Source organism: Pteropus alecto, unplaced genomic scaffold (genome assembly GCF_000325575.1).
Source record: "Pteropus alecto unplaced genomic scaffold, ASM32557v1 scaffold146, whole genome shotgun sequence".
NCBI lineage: Eukaryota > Metazoa > Chordata > Mammalia > Chiroptera > Pteropodidae > Pteropus > Pteropus alecto.
In genome coordinates, this window is record NW_006442107.1 from 7449921 (window position 1) to 7469892 (window position 19972).

Below are 19972 nucleotides of genomic sequence, written 5' to 3' on the forward strand. Positions count from 1 at the left end.
CCCCCACCACCACTGTGAAACTGGCTAGATACATGTGGGAGGCAATGAAGAGGATCTTGGGAAAAACAATAAACAAGGTCTAGAAAACACACTGAAGCAACCTACATTTGATACTAATGATGATTATCAAATAGCCTCATGGGCCAGGCACCAAGATGGGAACTGCCTGGACTTTTCAGAGTAAATAAAGGCCTCCATTGTTTGCCCTGGTGAGGTCACAGGCTGGTGGGGAGGTGAGGGAAGTTGGCTTAGGGAGAGAGGAACAGGCAGAAAAACAAAAAAACAAAAAACAAAAACAAACTTGGGACTTCAGAGGGAAACACACAGCCAAGGTATTCAGAGAGGCTCCTTGCCTTAACAGGGCAAGATCCATTGGAATAGTATGGAAAGTCAGAAGGAGCACTAGAAGTGATGGAGTCCAAACCTGCCCGCCATGCAGGGCTCTGGTGATCTGTGCTCCGACGTGCTCAGACAGCGGCCTCAGCTCACACAGAAGGCTCGCTGCTTCACCACCCAGCACACAGTTCAACTCGCGTGCAACTGGGTACAACTGGGAATCGGGTGGGAGTTTGCAGGCTGTGTCTGGGGAGCAGGCCCTGCTGAAAAAAAAAGCTGAACTTCTGCCCACTCCTCTGACAGCCCCGTTCTCTGGCCACTTGTTCTTCCTTGGTAGAGGCAACTTAGGGCCTTAACAGTACTTTCCAAATCAAGTTTCGCCCTGCGGACCATCCAAGTTGAAACTCTTTTACCAAAGCACTTTGGTGTATGCGAATTATAATGTAAACTTTTAGCTTATTATAGATAAAAACCCCTCAAAACACAAGTAATCAGTGCCTCATGTTGTTCGTTTTCTGTATGTCATGAAGTCAGGAGCCTGAACCAAGGTCTGAACCTCCCTGCCTCATCCCTGTGCTCTCTGCCTTGGCGTCTCTTAGCCAGGCCCAATGACTTCCTGACCAAAGCCACTAGTGTCTAATGAAGAAGCAAGGCAGGCGGGAGATCTCCGGGGCTATCCTGAATTGTAGTGCTTTGAAGGCAGGACATTTTTAACTTAAAGTTACAGGAATCAGAAGAATCAAAGGATGGGATACAGAATGGCAAAAAGGGATTGCTTCTCTTGCCTTTGATTAAAATAAAAAAGAAAATGTAAGTGCAGGTCAAGTGGAAATGTAGCCACGAGAGGACTTTTTGAGGATGTGGAATGACAATAATGGAGAAGGGGTGACTGTCAGTGCTGGAAGCATGGCAGGGGTGGAAGGCAGCGCCAGCTGAACCCCACTTGGTGGTTCTTATGACACTGCCTTTAAGCTTCCATTCTGAGTCATGGTTAGAGCTCGGAAGCCATTCTGGTTTGGTGGATAAATGACCACAGAGATAAAAGATCTTTGAATCGTCTCTAAATAAATCCCCATAGCAATCCCCGCCGCCAACACCCACCAAAAGAATTAGTGACATGCTGTATTGTAGATGCTTGTACAGGTATCAGAAAGAAGACATTGGCACTGCCACCCAGCTAACACAATTCAACACAGCCATGATCAATACTGAAGCAGAATTGGCCTGAAGAAACACATGGCTTCTAAGACAGCCCATGACTCCCAAGCACCTAGCACAACAAGAGGTCACCATGTGCCAAGCTGTGCCTGTACTGAGGAAGGTCCTGTGGGTGGCCTGGAAGAGAGGAAGCTGAACAGGAATAACAGTAATACATGCAAAGCAAGGTGCAGTGCTGAGTGCCCACAGGCACTTTCAGTCCCCACAAAACACCAACAAGGAGGTGCTGCTATGATCTCTGATTTGCATATAATCAAGAAACGGTTTCGAGAGGTTAAGGAAATTGCTTAAGATTATAGGAAGCTCACGATCTAATGCAGGTTCTCTTTCTCCAAAGGCAGACAGAGTCTGGTCCTCCAATCAAGGGATCCACACTCAAATTCACTCTCTGGGCAGGGTCTCTTTCTAATAGATGCCTCATTCCTCACCTAGAATCTGAACATTTCAAAGAACGAATGACTCTCCGTCCGAACAAAGCACAGTTTTCCTGCTTGATTACTCTGCCAGACTGATCTTCAATGACATGGAGTTCACCAAAGAATGCCCCTTGGAGAAGTCCAAAGTGAAACTGACTACCAAGGAAATACCAAAACCAAGAGGAGAAGGGCCAGCACAGCGTTCTGAACTCCCAGAGAATCCCAAACACAGGAAGAAAAAAGAAACATAAAAGAAGGGAGTAGGGAACCAAATATTCCCAGAATATCCCCATGGAATGCAAGTTGGGTAAATCTCACTGATTTTTTAAAATTATTTTTCAATTACAGTCGATATATAATTACATTTTTTAGGTGTACAACGTAGTGATTTGACACTTATAAGAAGTGATCCCCCTGATAAGTCTAGAGCCCATCTGACACCACACGATTGTTACATTATTACTGACTATATTCTCTATGCCTTACTTTCCATCCCCATGACTATATTTATAACTGGCAATGTGTACTAATCCCTTCAACTTTTTCACCCATCCCTCCAACCTCCTTCTTTTTAAGCTCAACTCTGAAACTGGCTTTCTGACTGGAGGCCTTTGACACTGAGGCAAAAGGAAACAATCTGATGACGGAACAGCGGGTCTAAAGAGAGGTCAAAATGTTGTTTATAGTAACTAGTTTTCTTAAAGAGAAAGACTTATCCATCTACAGCGTGGTTCTTAAATTTTCTAGTTTTTAGAACAGAAATAAGGCCTCAGAGGTCAAAATCTGATTTTGTCTTTTTTTTTTTTTTTAAACAACAGGCAGAAACTGAGACCCAAGGTGAAAGATTCTTGCTGAAATCATTAACAACAGAGGCAGAGCTAGTGCACAGGATTCTCATCTCCAAGTTTAACGTTCTGTCCCCCACACCTTCAGCTCCAGATGTCAAAAGTTACCTGTTGCCCTATGGAGACAAATAACTTTGTGGAAAAGGTCATTTACCACCCTCCGTGTGGCTTTAGCTAGAAAATAACTAGAGAGAAACCTATGAGAAAACAAAATGTCCTGGCACTCTCATGAGTAAATAGGAATGTGTTGCTTAAAAAAAAAAAATCTGTAGAGAGAAAAAAAAATTAAACAAGAGGGAAAATATAGCCTCTTGTGAAGAAATGCTGGTGAGACCCTGCTCTCCTAGTCAGGTTGAGGGTGTTGTGGATGAAGAAGCTCAGAGTCACATGTATATTCCGAAAAGAAGGGAAAGGAAACCACCTAGGAGTGATCAGAGAAGCTGCTCATGTTGTCAGGGAAAGACACCCGAACCAAAAGGAGGGTAGAAAGAAGGCTCATTGGACACCCAGGGCCACCCACCAGAGTGGAGGAGGAAATGACGGGTGCAGCAGCCAGATGTCAGGCAATCTGACCTACCTTTCATCCCTTGCCGAACACCCCCTCCCATGGTCCTTTGCTCAACTACCTGACATACCAAACTGCTGCTATCAGAGGGGGTCAAGAAAAAGGTACCTCTCAGCACCCTCCAGGAAAAATACAGACTCCAGTGCAGTCTTCCTCACTAAAAACTGCATTACCTAAAGGCTCCCCTTACATCTCTCCCCTTCTCAGTTTCTCTGTCCTGCATCACTTTCATTATGTTTCCTGGGCATCTCCTTTCCCCAGTTCAAGGCCTGCTGAGCACTCTCATTACTTAAAGATTTAAAGGCAAACCCATTTATTTATTTGATATTCATCTCTCTCTACAATCTGATGCAAACCTGGCTTCCCGTCTACATCACTTAAAAAGCCTTTTTTCTATTCATACTGTGTGTGTTTGGCACAAAGAAGGTGCTATTTAAAGAATGAGTAAATGAATGCATGACCCATTAGACTTCCTAAGAGAAGGTCATGAGTGCTCAGAACACAAGACTTTCACCATAGACGTATGATGATGGTCCAGGTGGGGTTGCTAAGAATGAATCCTGAACACTTGATGAATATAAAGTTGAAATCCTTGCTGCTGGAGGAAATAGATTCTCTGATAAAACTGAGAAAAAGGGAAAATTAAGTCCAAAGAACTGAAATGGAAGTTGCATTTTGGTCACAAGCAAATAAAAATTTGTAAATATACAATATAGGAAAAAATAAAACTTGAAAATGATGGGGTTGCTAAGAATGAATCCTGAACACTTGATGAATATAAAGTTGAAATCCTTGCTGCTGGAGGAAATAGATTCTCTGATAAAACTGAGAAAAAGGGAAAATTAAGTCCAAAGAACTGAAATGGAAGTTGCATTTTGGTCACAAGCAAATAAAAATTTGTAAATATACAATATAGGAAAAAATAAAACTTGAACTTAGGGAGGCTTTGAATTTTCTCCCCCAGATCCTGGACAGTTGGAAGTAAGGACAAAATGCCAGATTATGATTCTGTCATCCTGACTAATGCGGGAAAGTGTGGAAGAAATGCCCTTGTCCTTTAGAGTCTGGTCACTTAGGGGCCGGAATGCAGCATTAGCTTTGGAGTGTAAGAGAACTGGCTTCAAAGGCAAACTATGTCCGTTTCTGCGCCTGCTCTCGTTTTTGTTTTTGTTTTTGTTTTTGTTTTAAGTAACTGAGAGTTAATTTCCTCATGTGCAAATAAATAATATCTATCTGGCAGGATTATTATAAGGATGAATAGAGAAGGCAAATCCACGTAAAATAGTGAGCATAGGGTCTGCGAATTGTTCAACAAACCAAACTATTTATTAGATGTAAAATTACCTATTTTTCCTAAAACCTTCCATTGAGTTGTATCATGTGGAAATTATCATCTCTATTTGGCAGATGAAGCAACTGGGGCATCAGCAAAGTTACACTCCAGGTCCAAAGTCACAGAGCCAGTTGGTGCAGATTATCACACCACATAGCCTGTCCTAGGTCACTGCAGGGAGCTCATCTAGACTCGACTCTCCTCATGCTACTGAACCTGGATGGTGCCTTGACTCCCATGGAAAGTCCTCAGGAAAGAGGACACCTGCTAAGCTTTGCCCTGGTGAAAGCCTCTTAAAAACCTGTCAACATTGGAACATTTTATGCTCACGTGTTGTACCTGAACTTGCTTTTAGAGACTCACTCTCATGCTCTCTGTCTGTAAGGGAACTAGAGGAAGCTTAAGTTATTATATCACTTACCTGTGTTAAGTCTAAGATGTAACAATGTTGGTGCTGTGATAGAGTAAGTCGTACTTATGAAGTCCATCAGCAAAGCCCACCCAAAAGACAAGGGTGGAGGCCCCCTTCTCAGTCTCTACCATTTACCAAATGCTTTTACACCTCACATAAGTCTTCATCATAACCCCTCTAGCATCTCAGTTGCCAATTTCATATGAAAGGAAGGGGACTAGTCCCCTGGTTATTAGAGTCCATGCATCCTTGAGCCAGTAAGGTGGTATTTTCATGGGTCCCTCCTAACATCCTACCACTTAAGTGGCCATGTTGCCTGAACATCCATAATGCCTCTTCAGTTCGGAGCTTTGGTCCTAGGTTTGAAATTTAGATGAAAGCTCTTAAGGATTCCACACGTATATCTCTTCACCCCAAAGCAGCAGAACATGTAGAAATAGAGTTAACCTAGCAGAGAAATAGCTGTGATATGTAAGGAATGCTATCATTATCCTACGGTACGCTCTTTCATAAAAATCAATGAAAAAATCATTTGGGATCCAATATAAATTATCTTTGCCTAAGGCTGTCAAACAATGACTTGAATAAAATTAATTGGTCTGCAAAAGAAAAAAAAAATTTGGAGGCTGAATCATTAACACCACAACAAAATAAAACAAAATCTCTGTTATCCTGAAACTCTATGCCCTTTCCTTAATTCAAAGGTTAACTAACACCTTCAGCTTCAGGTGGGACGATAAAGACCAGAAAGTAAATAGTTTAAGCTCTGTAGGCCATGTAGTGTCTGTTACAACCACTTAACTCCACCATTATGATGCAAAAGTTATCACAGACAAAATGTAAACAAATGGATGTGGCTCTTTTTTAAGAAAACTGTATTTATGGACACTGAAATTTGAATTTTGTATAATTTTCACATGTTACAAAAGTTATTCTTCTTTTGATTTTTTTCCCAACTATCCTTGGCTGTTGGGTTGTACACAGCCGGGCGGGGGGGCGAGGCTAGATTTAGCCCACAGACTATGATTTGCCGACCTTGCTCTAAGTAAGCACATGTATTCAGGGGACTCACAAGTAAGCATCTCTACCTGCTCAAGGGGGCCTCCTTTCTAGCTCCTAGTGTAGGACCCGAGTCCCAGGGCCCATCCCATGCGTACCTCCTCAATGAATAGCTTGTCTCATAACAAAGATCCAGAAGACTGGATTTTGAAGTTAAGACATTGACCTGTTGCTTAGAAAATGCCATCCTCATCCTCTTCCCTGCCACAAATTACTGATCACGTGCTTCCCATTCATACAAATAATTAAATTCTATAAGTTCATTACACTGAATTTCTCTATACAAACAGTAGGCAAGATTTCCACCCCTCTACTTCAGTCTCAGTTTTGTTTACTCCTTGTTTGCAAAACAACAGGAACTTGAAAAATAAAGTTGACATTCTAATCTAACAGAGATCAGAGAATGTTCTTATTGTTTATCAAGTGACTAAGACTCAGTACTGATAACTGCATTCATTTCTGGAAAGTAACAGCTCTGGATATAAATAAATGTAAGAAGGATGGATAAATACAGCATGATGAAAGCTCCTAACAATTTAAAATTTTTGTAGATAATCTCATTATAGTATCCATGTAATACACTGAATTTCGGCCCTTCCCCCTTCCTTTCTGCCCCCTCCAATTTCTGAGGCTTAGAAACACTGATTTGGTAAATTGCATATTTAAGTAAGCAATTTCATCTCTCCTTCCAATAAAGCACACAATGGGCATCCAGCTTTTTGGGTGAGAATTTCAGATATGAGAATAGAAGTCCATTACACATTTCAGTTTTGAAATCTTCGTCATAATACAAATTCCAGAGTTTTATTCTAGGGCATTCCAATAGGCAGAAGGCTAAATTTGGGAACCAACTTGTGGTTTTGGGGAAAATAGTACCTGTATAAAGAACGTCTTTCAAGGAGAGTAAATTTGGGTTTGTACACCCAAAATTGTTATCTGCTGCTCAAATCCTGGTAGTGATGGGGATGGAGGGAAAAAAGTTACCGCAGTTCTTAGGACTGCCCACCCATACGAAAATCCAACAACACACAAAGAACTGGTCATCTCAATGTCCAGGGACAAAGATATTCATTTTCAAAGCTGAAGAGACCCAATTCCAAGGCAAAGACTCACTTTCTATATGGAGCCTGACTTGTTAAATCTGCTTCTCAATTTTGATTCTCAGAAGTTTCTATGTATGTCCAGATAATCCTTGCCTTTATGGCAGAGAAGCAGAAAGCACAGAAAAGTTATAATGGGAACGGGAAAGCACTACCTCTATGCTGTGTAAAAACAAGCCTACTTTTAAATATTTCTTTGTGTCCTGAATGTTAAAGGAAGGTGACCAACTTTCCCGACTTGCCCAGGACTGAAGGAGTTACTGTGCGCAGGACATTCAGTTTTAAAATCAGGATAACCTGAGCCAACTGGGAAGCACTACTCATATTAGAAGATCTCTTCTAGTCCAAGTCTTTGGATTTGAAATGCAACAAATCAGCTGCAACACCTAGAATGAGGATGGACACAAGCCCTACACAAAAGAAAGAACATAATCCCCAGCAGTTTCCTTGAAGATGAGGACTCTGAAGTGCAAAAACCACGGACAACAGAAACACTACAGAATATCAATAGGTTTTAAAGGCGAGAGGTTCATTTATACGTCCCATTTTTAGTGACTCCATCATGGCTAGAGACCAGATAAACTATAAGATATGGGGAAAAGAGTTATAAAGGCTGTAATTAACACCTACAACTCAGAAACCCAAAACTCTGTCAACAAGAAGTCTCCATTCACAGCTATGTTCAAGTCCCAAAGATGGTTAGCAACAGAAAATTTCTGGACCACGGCAGTCCTCTGCTATCATAGCGGAGTGCCACGCCCCTCCCAAGACAGGTCACTGTAATCCCCTGTGATACAAAATAAATACAATGAAATCTGAACCCATTATTTTCCCAACCAAATGACACCACCAATTACCTAGAAAGCTGCTTTCTACACCATGTTCGTCTTCTAGGAGGAAAATGACAACCAACCAAGTTCATTCAACACCCAATCTTAGAAGTCAATGATGTGTTAGACAAAGATGCAGGTCAGTCATCTGCCCCTTTTCTTTCTCCAGTTCCAGTTCTGATGCTCACCACTGGCTCTTATAATCATGATCTCTCAGTCCTCTGAGGGCCTCAGTTACTACAAAGATTGGGTTTCCTTAGTCAAGTGAGAGACTCACCTGTTAGAAAGATGTACAGTAGTGACTGAAACCAAAACATGATAACAGTTCTTTACTGTTCTGAATGACCAAAATATTTCAACATCCTACTCTCAATTATGAAAACATTCAAATATTAAAGCAAAAGAAAAACTTCAAAATGTTGCCATAGCTTAGCCAGATCGGACCCCGCCAACTGGCTGCTATGTAATAAATAGGAACGCTCCAGAATTATAATTCTAGTAGCTATTGTTTTTTCAGGTGGGTAAAAGATAATAATAATAAATTGGACACTCTACCAAGATATCAGAGGCATTTCTTCGAGAGGTCCTAAGTATTCCATAAGGGAAACTGGTAATTCAGAAATATAGCAGGTCCTCAAATAACGTCATTTAGTTCGACAGTTTCATTATAAAGTTGATGAGCTGCCATAGAAAATTAACTCTTGTTTATATCAATTAGCCTATGGTAAAACTGGTTTTGTCGTAAGTCGTTCTGATTAAAGTCTCAGAATCTATTGATGACATTAAGTAAAGACTTAGTGTAAATAAGTAATAAGCAAATAGACCCTTAAAAATTGAAGATAAAATGGCAAAAACAAACAAACATAAACACTCAAAACAGGGCTCTCTACCTTCTTTTTGGAGTGGCTTCTTTCCTCCTCCTTTGTGGCTTTGCTATTTTTCCCAGCACGGGACACCTTCTGGTCCCCAGACTGCTTGATGGTGATCTTGATCTCAGGTGGGCATATATAGTTCTCCAGATTCTTTGGGGGTTTCTTAGCCCGCTTTGTGGTCTGAATCTTCAGCTTCAGACTCCCCTCTGTGAAGTTTGCCTCTTTGATAGAAAACTCCTGTTCTTCCAGGCCATCTCCTGCCACCCATTTCTCACTGTCTGCATTGGAGTTGGAATCCACATCCCTCCCAGAACCCAGTTCATCCTCCTCCTCTGGCTCCATGCGTTCTCCGCCCACTGGGATCCCCTTCCCAGTTCCTGTAGCAGACAGCAAAGGTTCTCCTGCACAGCCGGGAGCAGTCGGGGTCTTGGCTGAGGAGACTGGCAAGAATTCCGACTCGCTCCCCCTTTGCCGGGAGCTGCCTAAGGTTTCCCTGGACTCCATGACAATCCTACAGTCTTCAGGAGTTCTCAGGAGGAAGAGGGGAAAGGGAAGGTGAGAAGAGAGGACCCCCAAAATTCCAAGGACAAAGTGGTCCAGCCGCTGGGTTCAGAGTCACAGGGATGGAGACAAGGTGAGGTGTTCGGAAGAAATCAGATCTGCAACTGAAAAGCAGAGAGATAATTAGCCAAGGCAAGAGGGAAAATGACCTCAAAAGTAACACAATCAAAGTTCCAGAAGCCCATTCCCATTTATCTATAGCATCAAAAAAACGATGGGAAGAAATCGAATCAGAATATGCACATCCCCATATTGCATTAAGTAGAACAAAGGAGGGAAACACACATACACACACACACACACACACACACACACCCCACCCCTTCATTAAAATGTTATTAATTTTTATGGCAGTGGACTCAAGAAGGATAAAAGAACAAGCCCTCCAGTTCACTGATCAGCTAGAAGTTTCTTAAACTGAAGCCATAGCTGGCTGAGTCACCATCAAAACCAAACATGACGCAAGGGAAGTCTGAAGTGCTGACGCTCAGGTCTGTGGGAACTGCGTTTGGCTGGTTTCTTGCACCACTTCCCTCTCATATGAAAAACAGTTTGCAAAGCTGAACACAACCTTTGAGGTGCCTGGGCCAAGCTCTCCATCCCCTTGGAGGAAGGACAGTTGGCCAACATCTTGCCCATTCTTTCTTTATCACTTTTCATTATTAATTATTTCAATTTTGCAAGAGTCTTATCTAGTTCTTAAAACAAATGCAAAGCTTAGGCACAGGCTTGAAAACAGAAAAGAAAAACCAACTCTAAAAATGTTTCTATCGACACAAAAGATATTTAATCATTAATTATTTAGATAAAAATAGCCACTTGAGATAGTTTTAATTCCCTTCTGGTCCTAAATAAAGTGGCATTATATCTATGTAACAACAAAAAGAGAGAAAGGCAGAGGAAGCATTTTACAGGCCATTGAAAGCGTCAGGAACCACCCCCTCCCCTCTCCAACTGACCAGGATCTTTGATTCTGCCTTCCTCCCAAGAAAAAGAAAAATCGGTTGAGCTTTCTCCTGACCACTGTAGGATCAGCTAAACTATCCTTCACCCTTATCCACTCCATGCCCCATTATTCTCAGTTTCATACTCGTCATTTTCAAAGCCCCAAAGGAAGCCTAAATGCTCATTCTCAAGGGAAAATCTAGAACCCTGGGGCTGCACAAAACTTCAAGACATCATCTCCTTGCACCATAGGCTGCAGGTGAGCTCATGCTGAAGCCTTCTTAAATGGCTGAATACTCTAAGTTTCCCAGCACATTACTGCACACCTTAGGTTGAGCCCATCAATTTAAGAAACTGGTCAGCAAATGTGCCCATCATAAAATTTCAACAATGCCTGCAAAGACACATTCAGAACAACCAAGAACTGGAACCTTAAGACCAGGCATCTATGTTTTCCCTCTGGAGTAAGTACATTTTCAGCTGATGCCCTTTGAGGAAGCCAGCCAGAAAGGCAGCCAGAGCTTCAACATTGACCTGCTCCCCAGAGATGCCCAGCCCTATAGAAAGACATGTTTACAAATGCCTCCACTTAGGGGAAAACCCAATAAACACAGCATTTCTGAAAGGGAAGAGGCTGCCTAGTGAGAGCATGAGCATCTTCACTGAAGCTGTCAGTCAAACTCTAAACAGGTGCCCCATGCTACAAAAGGGACAAAGTCTCCACTTAGGAATTGGCGAGGGCACTTAAAACATCTGAACTTGATGTTTCTTTTACACGTACAATTATTTGTCTCATCTAGACCTATCTGTCGACCTGCCCAAAACTTTTACCTAATTTTTTAAAAGTCACATTCAAGTCAACATTCATTGAGGCCTCTCTTCCAAGTGCTAGGTACCACACTAGCTGTTGGAGGCATCAAGATGCCCTGGAACGTATCCATGCTTCTGGAGCACTAAGAGTCAAGTAGATCTTTCTAAACTTGTACCCTAGAGCCATACGAATTGCAAGCCACGTTTCCTTACAGCAGTAGTGTTCAGTGGTTTACTTTCTCAGGTAGGAATCTCCAATGTTACATTTTTACTTCCCTGCTACCTACATATAAAGCTACCTTTGAGTTAGAGCAAAAAAGGTGAGGCATATTCCTCATAAAACATTCCTAATCTAAATCCATTCAGACCTTTGAGCCAGAGTAGGCCAATGTCTATTGCAGATTCTATGATGAGAGAAAAGAAAGTGAAATCTAAACTTCAGAAAAATGATTAGGTGGTATGAAGTGGACATATTATTGACACTAAGAACATATATTCCATTAAAAAATGACTCACTTCAGAATTTCTTATATTTAATGGTATAAATCATTAACTAATTGATGTAAGAGACAAAGTTCCAAAAGTTAAAACTCAAGTAATAAGAGATACACAAAAAATTAAAATGCAACAGTTTTTTTCAGTACTCCTCAAGATCCTAAGACACAATTAAAATACAATCTCTTTCCTCAAGGAGGTTACACTCTTAAAGAGTGACTTGAAAAATGAAACGGCAGATTTTTATATATCCAATAATAAAGAATAGTAACAAAGGGAAGAGAAAGTGTTTTCCACTTGAGCAAGGTGTAGACAGATGGGAAATTACCTGAGAAGGCTTCAAGGAGAGCACAGGATATGGCTTTGACCTTGATGGGCTTCAATAGGTAGAGTGGACAGAAGAAAGACATGGCAGAAAGAAGAAATGGCATAAGGCAAAGCGTGGAGCAGGAGTGTGCAAGGTTCGGGGGAGGTTTGAGGTATGGCTAGGAGGTGCGGTACAAAATGGGGACTGGTGAAAGGTGTAGCTGGCAATAAAAGGTGACAGCCAGATCATGGACATCCTTGAATGTCATGCTAATTGGTTGGATTTTATCTTACAGGTAATGGGGAAATTCCTTTAAGGGATGTCAATAGAGAAAGGATGCTATTAAGCCTATGCTTTGGGAAGATAATTCTGGCATGTGATATGAGGAATAAATTAAGAGAACCTGATATTAGAGGCAGGGGGACCATAAGAAGGCTCAGTTGAAATCCAATTATTGTTAAATAAGGACCTGAACCAAAGCATTGTAAGCACAACATGATAAATACCAGAGATGAAACAGTAATGCAGTCTCAAATAATCCCAATCTTCAGGAACACATCAGTTCCAGACTTTCCATACTGGTTTTGCCTTAAGAATCCAGTCTTTGGCCTCATTAGCCACCGACATGCATTCCCTATTTAAGTCTCACTAATCTCCACAGTAGTATTATACATAGAGAATTCTTTCTGCCTTAGTATTTTTATAGAATCTTTTCTTATATCCCTTTCCACTGATCCATGCAATGCTTGGCATACAATTTTTGGTGCTCTCCAAATGTCTGTTGCATGAACGAATGAATGAACAAATGAACAAACAGGTCCCAATCTCTAACATTTCAAGATCATGCCCAAGTCTTCACTTCCCCATGACAATATTTTGTAAACTCTGGACCACAGCATTCACTCCGTGGCCTAATTTACACCATACCCAGCTGTATAGCTTGCCACTAAATATTAGTCTTGCATTGTCTTCTTGTTTTGAGTACACAAATCGTATTTCCCTCACTCGACTGCAATTCAGTCTCAGGCTGAGACCGACTGCAGTTGTACAACTCTTATACTCACTTCAGCACCCAGTGCAGGATTGGGCACTTGGAGGATTTCAAGACGCTCCTTCTGAATGAAAATGAATTAGCCCCCTGACAGTTCATTCAAAGTCCTAAAATTCAAACTACTCCAACTACAGCCCCACCCTCCCAGGCAGCCCCTGCGAAACTCACTACCTATGCTGAGGACTTTAATCCAGTCTCTCATGTCCACGTGCACCTCTCAGTTTAGAAAAATAAAAAGAAGCTTTCAAAAGCAAAGAGCAGAGAAACCTAACCTGTCTGTTTACTTCACCAGCACACAAAGCTGTTGTTCTCCTGCTGCCTTCTCCCAGCACATACCTGCCACCCCAAATTCACAGTTCAATCTGTCGGTGAGCCTGGGAGACAACTGCGCGTCCTCGTGGGTGCACCCCTGCCAATATGCCCGTGTGAGCACAGGCACTCACTGACTCGCTCACGGAGAAGGGGAAGCCGAAGCAAGGTGCAAACCTTTTGCCTTGTCACATTCCAGCAGTCAGCAACTCCTCCAGAGGGGGCGGGCACACAATGGACACTCTGTACTTGGCTCAGGCCTCCAGTCCAACAAAAGTTAACCCTTCTGTGACTGCCTGCAGGACTTGGGGGTGCCAGGGTCTAGGAATAATGAAACTGCTTAGGAAATAACTGCCTGTGAGGTCCCAGGAAACAGAGGGGCTAGAAGGAGGGGGTGGTGAAGTACTTGGAAAGAACACTGGGAGAGGAATCTAAGACATAAGTCTTCTCCTTCAAATCTGCATGATGGAAGAATTGTTCCTAGTTTAAAAGACATTCTCCACCTACAGCCCTGGGAAACTCTTACTAATGCTGAAGCTTGGTAGAAATGCACATTCTCAAGCCCTACCTATGGATTCAGAGCTCCGGGGTGGGATCCAGCCCTGATTTTCACCACACCCCCCAGGTGGTTCTAAGGGGCTTATATTTTGCCAGGTCTATGTGCTTACCCCTACCAATTGCCTTGACTTTAGAGCACTATTATTCTCTATTTGTGGGCTTTTTTTCCCTTACAGGAGTATTCCGAATCTCTTAAGAATCTCTTATTAGTTCCATTTTATTCATCCATACAATGCCAACACCTAGCACAGTGTCTAATGCATAAGGAAAACTCAAGAAATGTTGGTTGACTGAATTAGTAAGTAAATAAACCCACTTGGGCTGGGCTTCACCAGCACACAAAGCTGTTGTTCTCCTGCTGCCTTCTCCCAGCACATACCTGCCACCCCAAAAAAGACTTTGCTCCCGGGGCATAAGCAGGCCATCCTTATTCTGACGGCTGCTTTCCAAAGGGACAACATGGTGGAACTGACAGAGCCCTTGGCATATCTAACAGGTGTGAAGGATGTGGACTGTGGACCTAGTTCTGCCATTCAGGAGCCCTCATCTTTCAGTCTCAGTGTCTCATCAACAAAATGTAAAAAAAAAAAATCTTCCTGATCTCCCTCTTTAGGTTATGATTTTTATCTTTTTTTTTAAATGGAACTACATGCCTCTTACAATTTTTTTTTTTTCTCAAAATAACGCATGCACCCCGTAAGGTCTTAAAGGCAAATAAGCACAAAGATAAGAAAGTCCACTGCCTCATTCCTTACCTTTCCCAAACGCTTCATCCTCAGCTACCTGGCTCTGTACTCTGCAAATCCCCATTAGGCCAGGCACTTCTTTCATGCAGGTTCTTTATAGTTCAAGAATGTTCCCTTCAATTATTCCTTCCATTATTTCTTCTATTCAGTGGTGCTGGTTTCTTTCTAAATTTTTCCTGTAACCCTTAGTTTAGAACTCTCAGCTCTGTTCTCCATTTCCTTCATCCTCTCTCTTACTGTGTTTCTTTCTTGATTTTTCATTGTGGAAGAACGCGTCCTAATGTGGCCTCCATAATATCAATTTAATTCTGTCTCCAACCTCCCTTTGCTCTTACTGATTGTGGATTTTTCATTCTGCTATTGTACACTTTGCATTCCTACAATCTTTCTTTAATCATCCCCCTTTCAGCTGATTCTGATGCCTTTTCTTCTTATAATGCTCCCTCCCTATGGCTTTATTCTTCTATTCCACCAGGGTCATGCTTCTTCCTGTTGTAGATGCCTGGAAGCTTTCCAAAATTCTTATTTTGCTGTTGTAGTAAATAATTATCACGATACTGTTCCTTTTACCTTGTTCTGAGTGTTCCTCCCCACTAAGGTCTCATGTTGAATTCTTTCATTTACTCGTGCTCTAATGAGGAGTGAGTCATGCAAGGTAGTCTTGGCCTACAGAGAAAGTACTGGATTCCTTTGGATACTACCTTCCACTCCTCTTGAAGCCAAGCCCTCCTCTCAGAGGTGCTGCTGTTATCAGCGATCCGATCACCTCAGTTCCTAGCGGACAGTAACAGAGGTGTGTTGAACCCAGCCCCAAGGGCTTGTGAGAGCTTAATATGTGACTCTCTTCCCAACTCCACATTAAATGGTGTCAAGTTGGTAGTTTGAAAATAGGCTATGGTAGGAGTGTTTACACCACAGGAATCGGCAAACTTAAATCAGGGCTTATAAAAAATCTGGAGAACAGTGTGTTAAGCATTTACTAGAATACCATGGACAGTAGACATCTATCTACCATTGTTTTGCTGCACTGGAGGGGATCCTTCTGCTGAACTCTGAAAGGCTAAAATCTATAATATGCACTGTTACAAAGACTCTTTATGTCCATCTCAGAACTTTATCCTGAGAAACGTCTTTGTCAAGAAGTCAATATCTCTCTTCCACTCCTCCCAAACCTCTCTCCTCCAATCTTGACCATTTGTTTTCTGAGAGCTGTAGATTTTGAGAATCTGTATAATTATGTTAGGGAGGAGATTGTCTTTAGCTGTTTTGTTAACAATGCCCATGCAGATGACTGCCTATTTTTCTGGTTGATAGAAGTTGTGAGTTTCTGATCATAGGGGGTAAAGTATATAAAAGGATGGAGTGTGAGCCCACCTGACTATAAATAGGGATGCATTTTTATTTTAAACCTAGGCTCATTGGCCTACAGTATGAGCATCCCATCTGATTCCGGCAACAGACTGTCTTTGGCTTTGCGCTGGTTGAAAAGTCACCTCCTTTGTGTCTTCTAAGGTGTCTTCTGAGGAGTCAAAAGTAGCTTTTCCCATTTTGGGGACTTGGCATGTGTCTGGGATCCTCTTCCTGTCCATTGAGTTAATGCCACTTTATTACTCAGGCCCAGGTTAAATGGCACTTCCCTGAGCTTCACAAATGAGATCAGGAAACCCTGCTTTGTGCCTTTATCACACAGAATTTTCTCTCCTAGCACCTACTATATTTTATAATTAATAACTGTGCCACTCACGGTTTCAACTCTGCCTCGCCCACTAGATAGTAAGCCCTTGAGGGTGGGAGCTATATCTCTTTGGCTCACCACAGAACCCACAGAGCCTGGCACAGTTCCTGATCCAAGGAGGAACTCTCCAAATTATTATTCGCTGAGCAAATGCTGAATGAGAGGCTATGTCAAAGGCCGTCCAGGCACCATTTGATTCAGGTGTCCAAGACTCTGAATGAAGTGTATCTGAAATCCTTCCTGCTACAGAAATACCCACAGTAAATGCTCCATAAACACTGATGAATTGATCAAGTGACCCAACCCTTACCCAGCTCTCGATCAGCCAGGGCAAAGTCAGCTCTGCACCACAGTTCTCTAACCCCACAAACACATCAATGGTCTATAGCAAAGAATGAAGCTCAGACTTGGTGGCTTTTTTATATTCCATACCTGTATGGTACCATCCTGATTACAGATCACCTCCTGCAAGCTGTGTTCCCTGGGCACTAAGTCCACCAGGTTCCCCAGCAGCACCTCCTGAGATGCGGCTCCCGCAAGTCCTCTGATTTGCATCATTTCATATGATTCCCTGCTGCTTCCTCTGGCTGTCCTGCCCTTTCTTTTTCATGACTTGGTTACCTCTAAGTCATCCTTCAAGAATTGAGTCAAGCTTTACTTCCTTCATGAAGTCTGGTTGGACCCTCCTTTTCTACTCCTTGCTCCTTGTGTGTGTGCACGTGCATGCGCACACGCACACATACACGCACACACACAGATGGTCTTGTTCTCACTTCCCTAGGCATTCTGCTATCAAAACATTTGGCAAACATTATTGCAATGTTCCATTTACTTATTTATCTCTCCCATCAGACCAGGACCTCCATGAGAGAAGGAGCTGGGATTTAAATAGGTCTCTACCACAGTTCAGAGCACAGCGAACACACACAGTAAGTGTCCAACAACAAGTGTCCAAGCCATGTTTCTCCTTGAAAAGAAGATTAGAAGTAGCACTGATTTGATGCCACAGGGTTAGATTTTTTAGCCTTTCTTTCCCATTTAGTAATTGTGTTCTTGTAAAATATATTTAAACTGTTCAAGTTTCATTTGGAAATTGGGTAATAATCCTTCCTCAAGGGTTGTTTTGAACACTAATTGAAGATTAGATAAGATATTTACGAAAGAACATGCTGGGGTCACCTTAGTGAGTCTTCAAATTTTCTAGGTAAATTCGATTTTCTCCCATAGTCTGTATTACCTACACTATTATTTGGCTAAATGCTGCCTACTCTTCACAGATCCCAAGTTAAGCCTGAGGGACAAGGGCTGGAGACCAACCTCTTCTATCTCCTTTTACAATGGAAAGCACATACAAGTAATTTAATTTGTACCTGCTAAGTGTTTTGATGTTGTTTGAGTATTGTTTTCCTCTTGTTCTCAGTTTGGAGGAAATAAGACCAAGTTTATTCACTAATTCCAGATTCAATTCCCTGCTCTGCCATTTGGAGCTGGGTGGCCTTGGGCAAGTTCCTTTTTCTCCCTAGGTCTCTCTGTTCTTCATTTGTATAATGAGGGGGTATAATGAGGTGAACTCTGTGGCCCCCTCAAGATCTGACATTATCAGGTGCTACGCTTTATCTCCTCTATAGAATCCCCTCAAAGATAGGGCTAAGTGCCTTATACCTCCTTTTAGATTTTACTGGATCTGCAGCTCTGCCTGGCTGAGCCTAACACAAAACTAAGGATTAGTCCCTTAGCTCCGATCTCCACAACAGGGAGAGAAACAGAATCAAGCTTCTGGAGCCTGTGGCTGGGCACACTATCTGTTCACCAATAGTTCCAGCTCTAGCTGCAAAAATAGGGCCTCCTCTGGGAACCAATAACACAACACAACAGAATGAGCCTTGGGTCTTGGGCCCCCGGGAAAACATCTTTAAAGCACAGGGCTGGGCCAATCCTCAAGTCTACAGGTTGAGCTCTAGTTGTGGCAAATTACCTGTGGCCTGCATTTCTCCACAAAGTCAAGGAAGGCACACAGTTATGGTGAGGGAGGGGATTAAACACAACCAATGGCCTTTACAGATATCATTAATTTAATCTGGAAAACAGGCCTGTGACGCAGAAGACTTGTCCTCATTTTACAGATGTGAAAATGAGATGGTCCAGGGAGGTTAACAATTTGCTCATGGGCACACACTACCTGTGCCAGATCCACAATCAAATCCAGGTCTACATGACTCCAAAGCCCATGCTTTTACTTTTACATCGTGATGGTTCTAACACACAAAGCGATGCCAGCTTTCAACCAACCACTCTTAACTGCTTCTACAGATATGAGCTCCAAAATCGATTCGCCATATGACTTGCCACATCACTTAAACTCTCTAGACATCCGTTTTCTTATCTGCTCTCCTAGTATCTTCAAGAATCTTACAAGGAAAAAAATAAGTAATATATGCAGAAGAACACCTAAATAGGTCAGGTAGACCTGTAAGAAGTAACTGATCATAGTATGTCCTATCCAAGTAGAGTAGAAAGAGCCACATGGCAAAGAAAGGATCCTAACTTTTAAGAGGCATCTAATATACAACAGGGGCTTTAAGTTTACTATTTGATTTAACTCTGAGATGTACTCATTTTACAGACAAGAACACCGAAGTTGAGAAATGTATTAAAATGACAGAGGTAGTTCTGTCTGGCTCCAAATGTCATTTGCTTTCCTATAAGCCCAGAATTAGCAGTCACTAAAATTCTTGTCCTCCGCCATGCCATTTGCAAACTGGGGATGAAAATGACAGGCTTCCTTGAAAGCAACGGGACAAAACTGAATAATCGAACGGAAAATGCATTCCACAGTCTTTCTTTCTAGGCCCTCTAATTTTGACTCCATGCCCTGTTCAGTCTTAATTCAAATTCCTCAACTTTTCAACCATCTGATTCAGCAATTACTTTGCTTGTTGTCAATTGAACATAAAGTGTAATGTGACACTTACACATTTGTGCTTCTGCCACCAAAGAGATGCTAGGCATACCAGAGATCTAAACAAATATTAGCTCCACTTCCCTTCCTTTACACTTTTTATTCAACTATCTTGAACTGTCATCTAAATATTGCATTTACTGAAACTTGTGCGTGTCTTTCTCCAATTACACCTCAAACTCCTGAAGATAAACACCAGTATCAGGGAGATCTCCTATTCTTCAGAGTGGCTGATTTCCATTCTGAATGCTTATATGTATTTTTGGTTTTTGTTCTGAAGATAACTCTTTTGAACCCCAGATAGAAGACTTGGTGGCTGACAAAACCCGGGGCGGGCAGGACAGTCAGATGTCAGGGTTCTCTCATGTGTGGTATGTGTGGAAGTCCCCTGACTGGTGCACCCTTGTGACCCTCACGCCTACTCTCCTCACACTCTGAACACTCCAGTCACGGCCCCTATCTCAGCTCAGGGGAGGTATAACCTTGGCCTGTTCCTCACAGGACCCCATC

The 19972-nt window shown here is 42.2% G+C and overlaps 1 protein-coding gene across 2 annotated transcripts in view; it reads right to left on the reverse strand.

Moving 5' to 3' along the window:
- SETBP1 (SET binding protein 1) overlaps positions 1-9647 on the reverse strand; it is a 329542-nt gene extending 319895 nt beyond the window's left edge. For both annotated transcript variants that reach the window (XM_015595730.2, XM_025038627.1), the window contains exon 1: positions 9005-9647. In XM_015595730.2, coding sequence (XP_015451216.1) covers positions 9005-9490 — 486 coding nt within the window. In that variant the 5' untranslated portion in view covers positions 9491-9647. The remainder of the gene's footprint in view (positions 1-9004) is intronic.
- Between the last annotated feature and the right edge of the window lie 10325 nt (positions 9648-19972).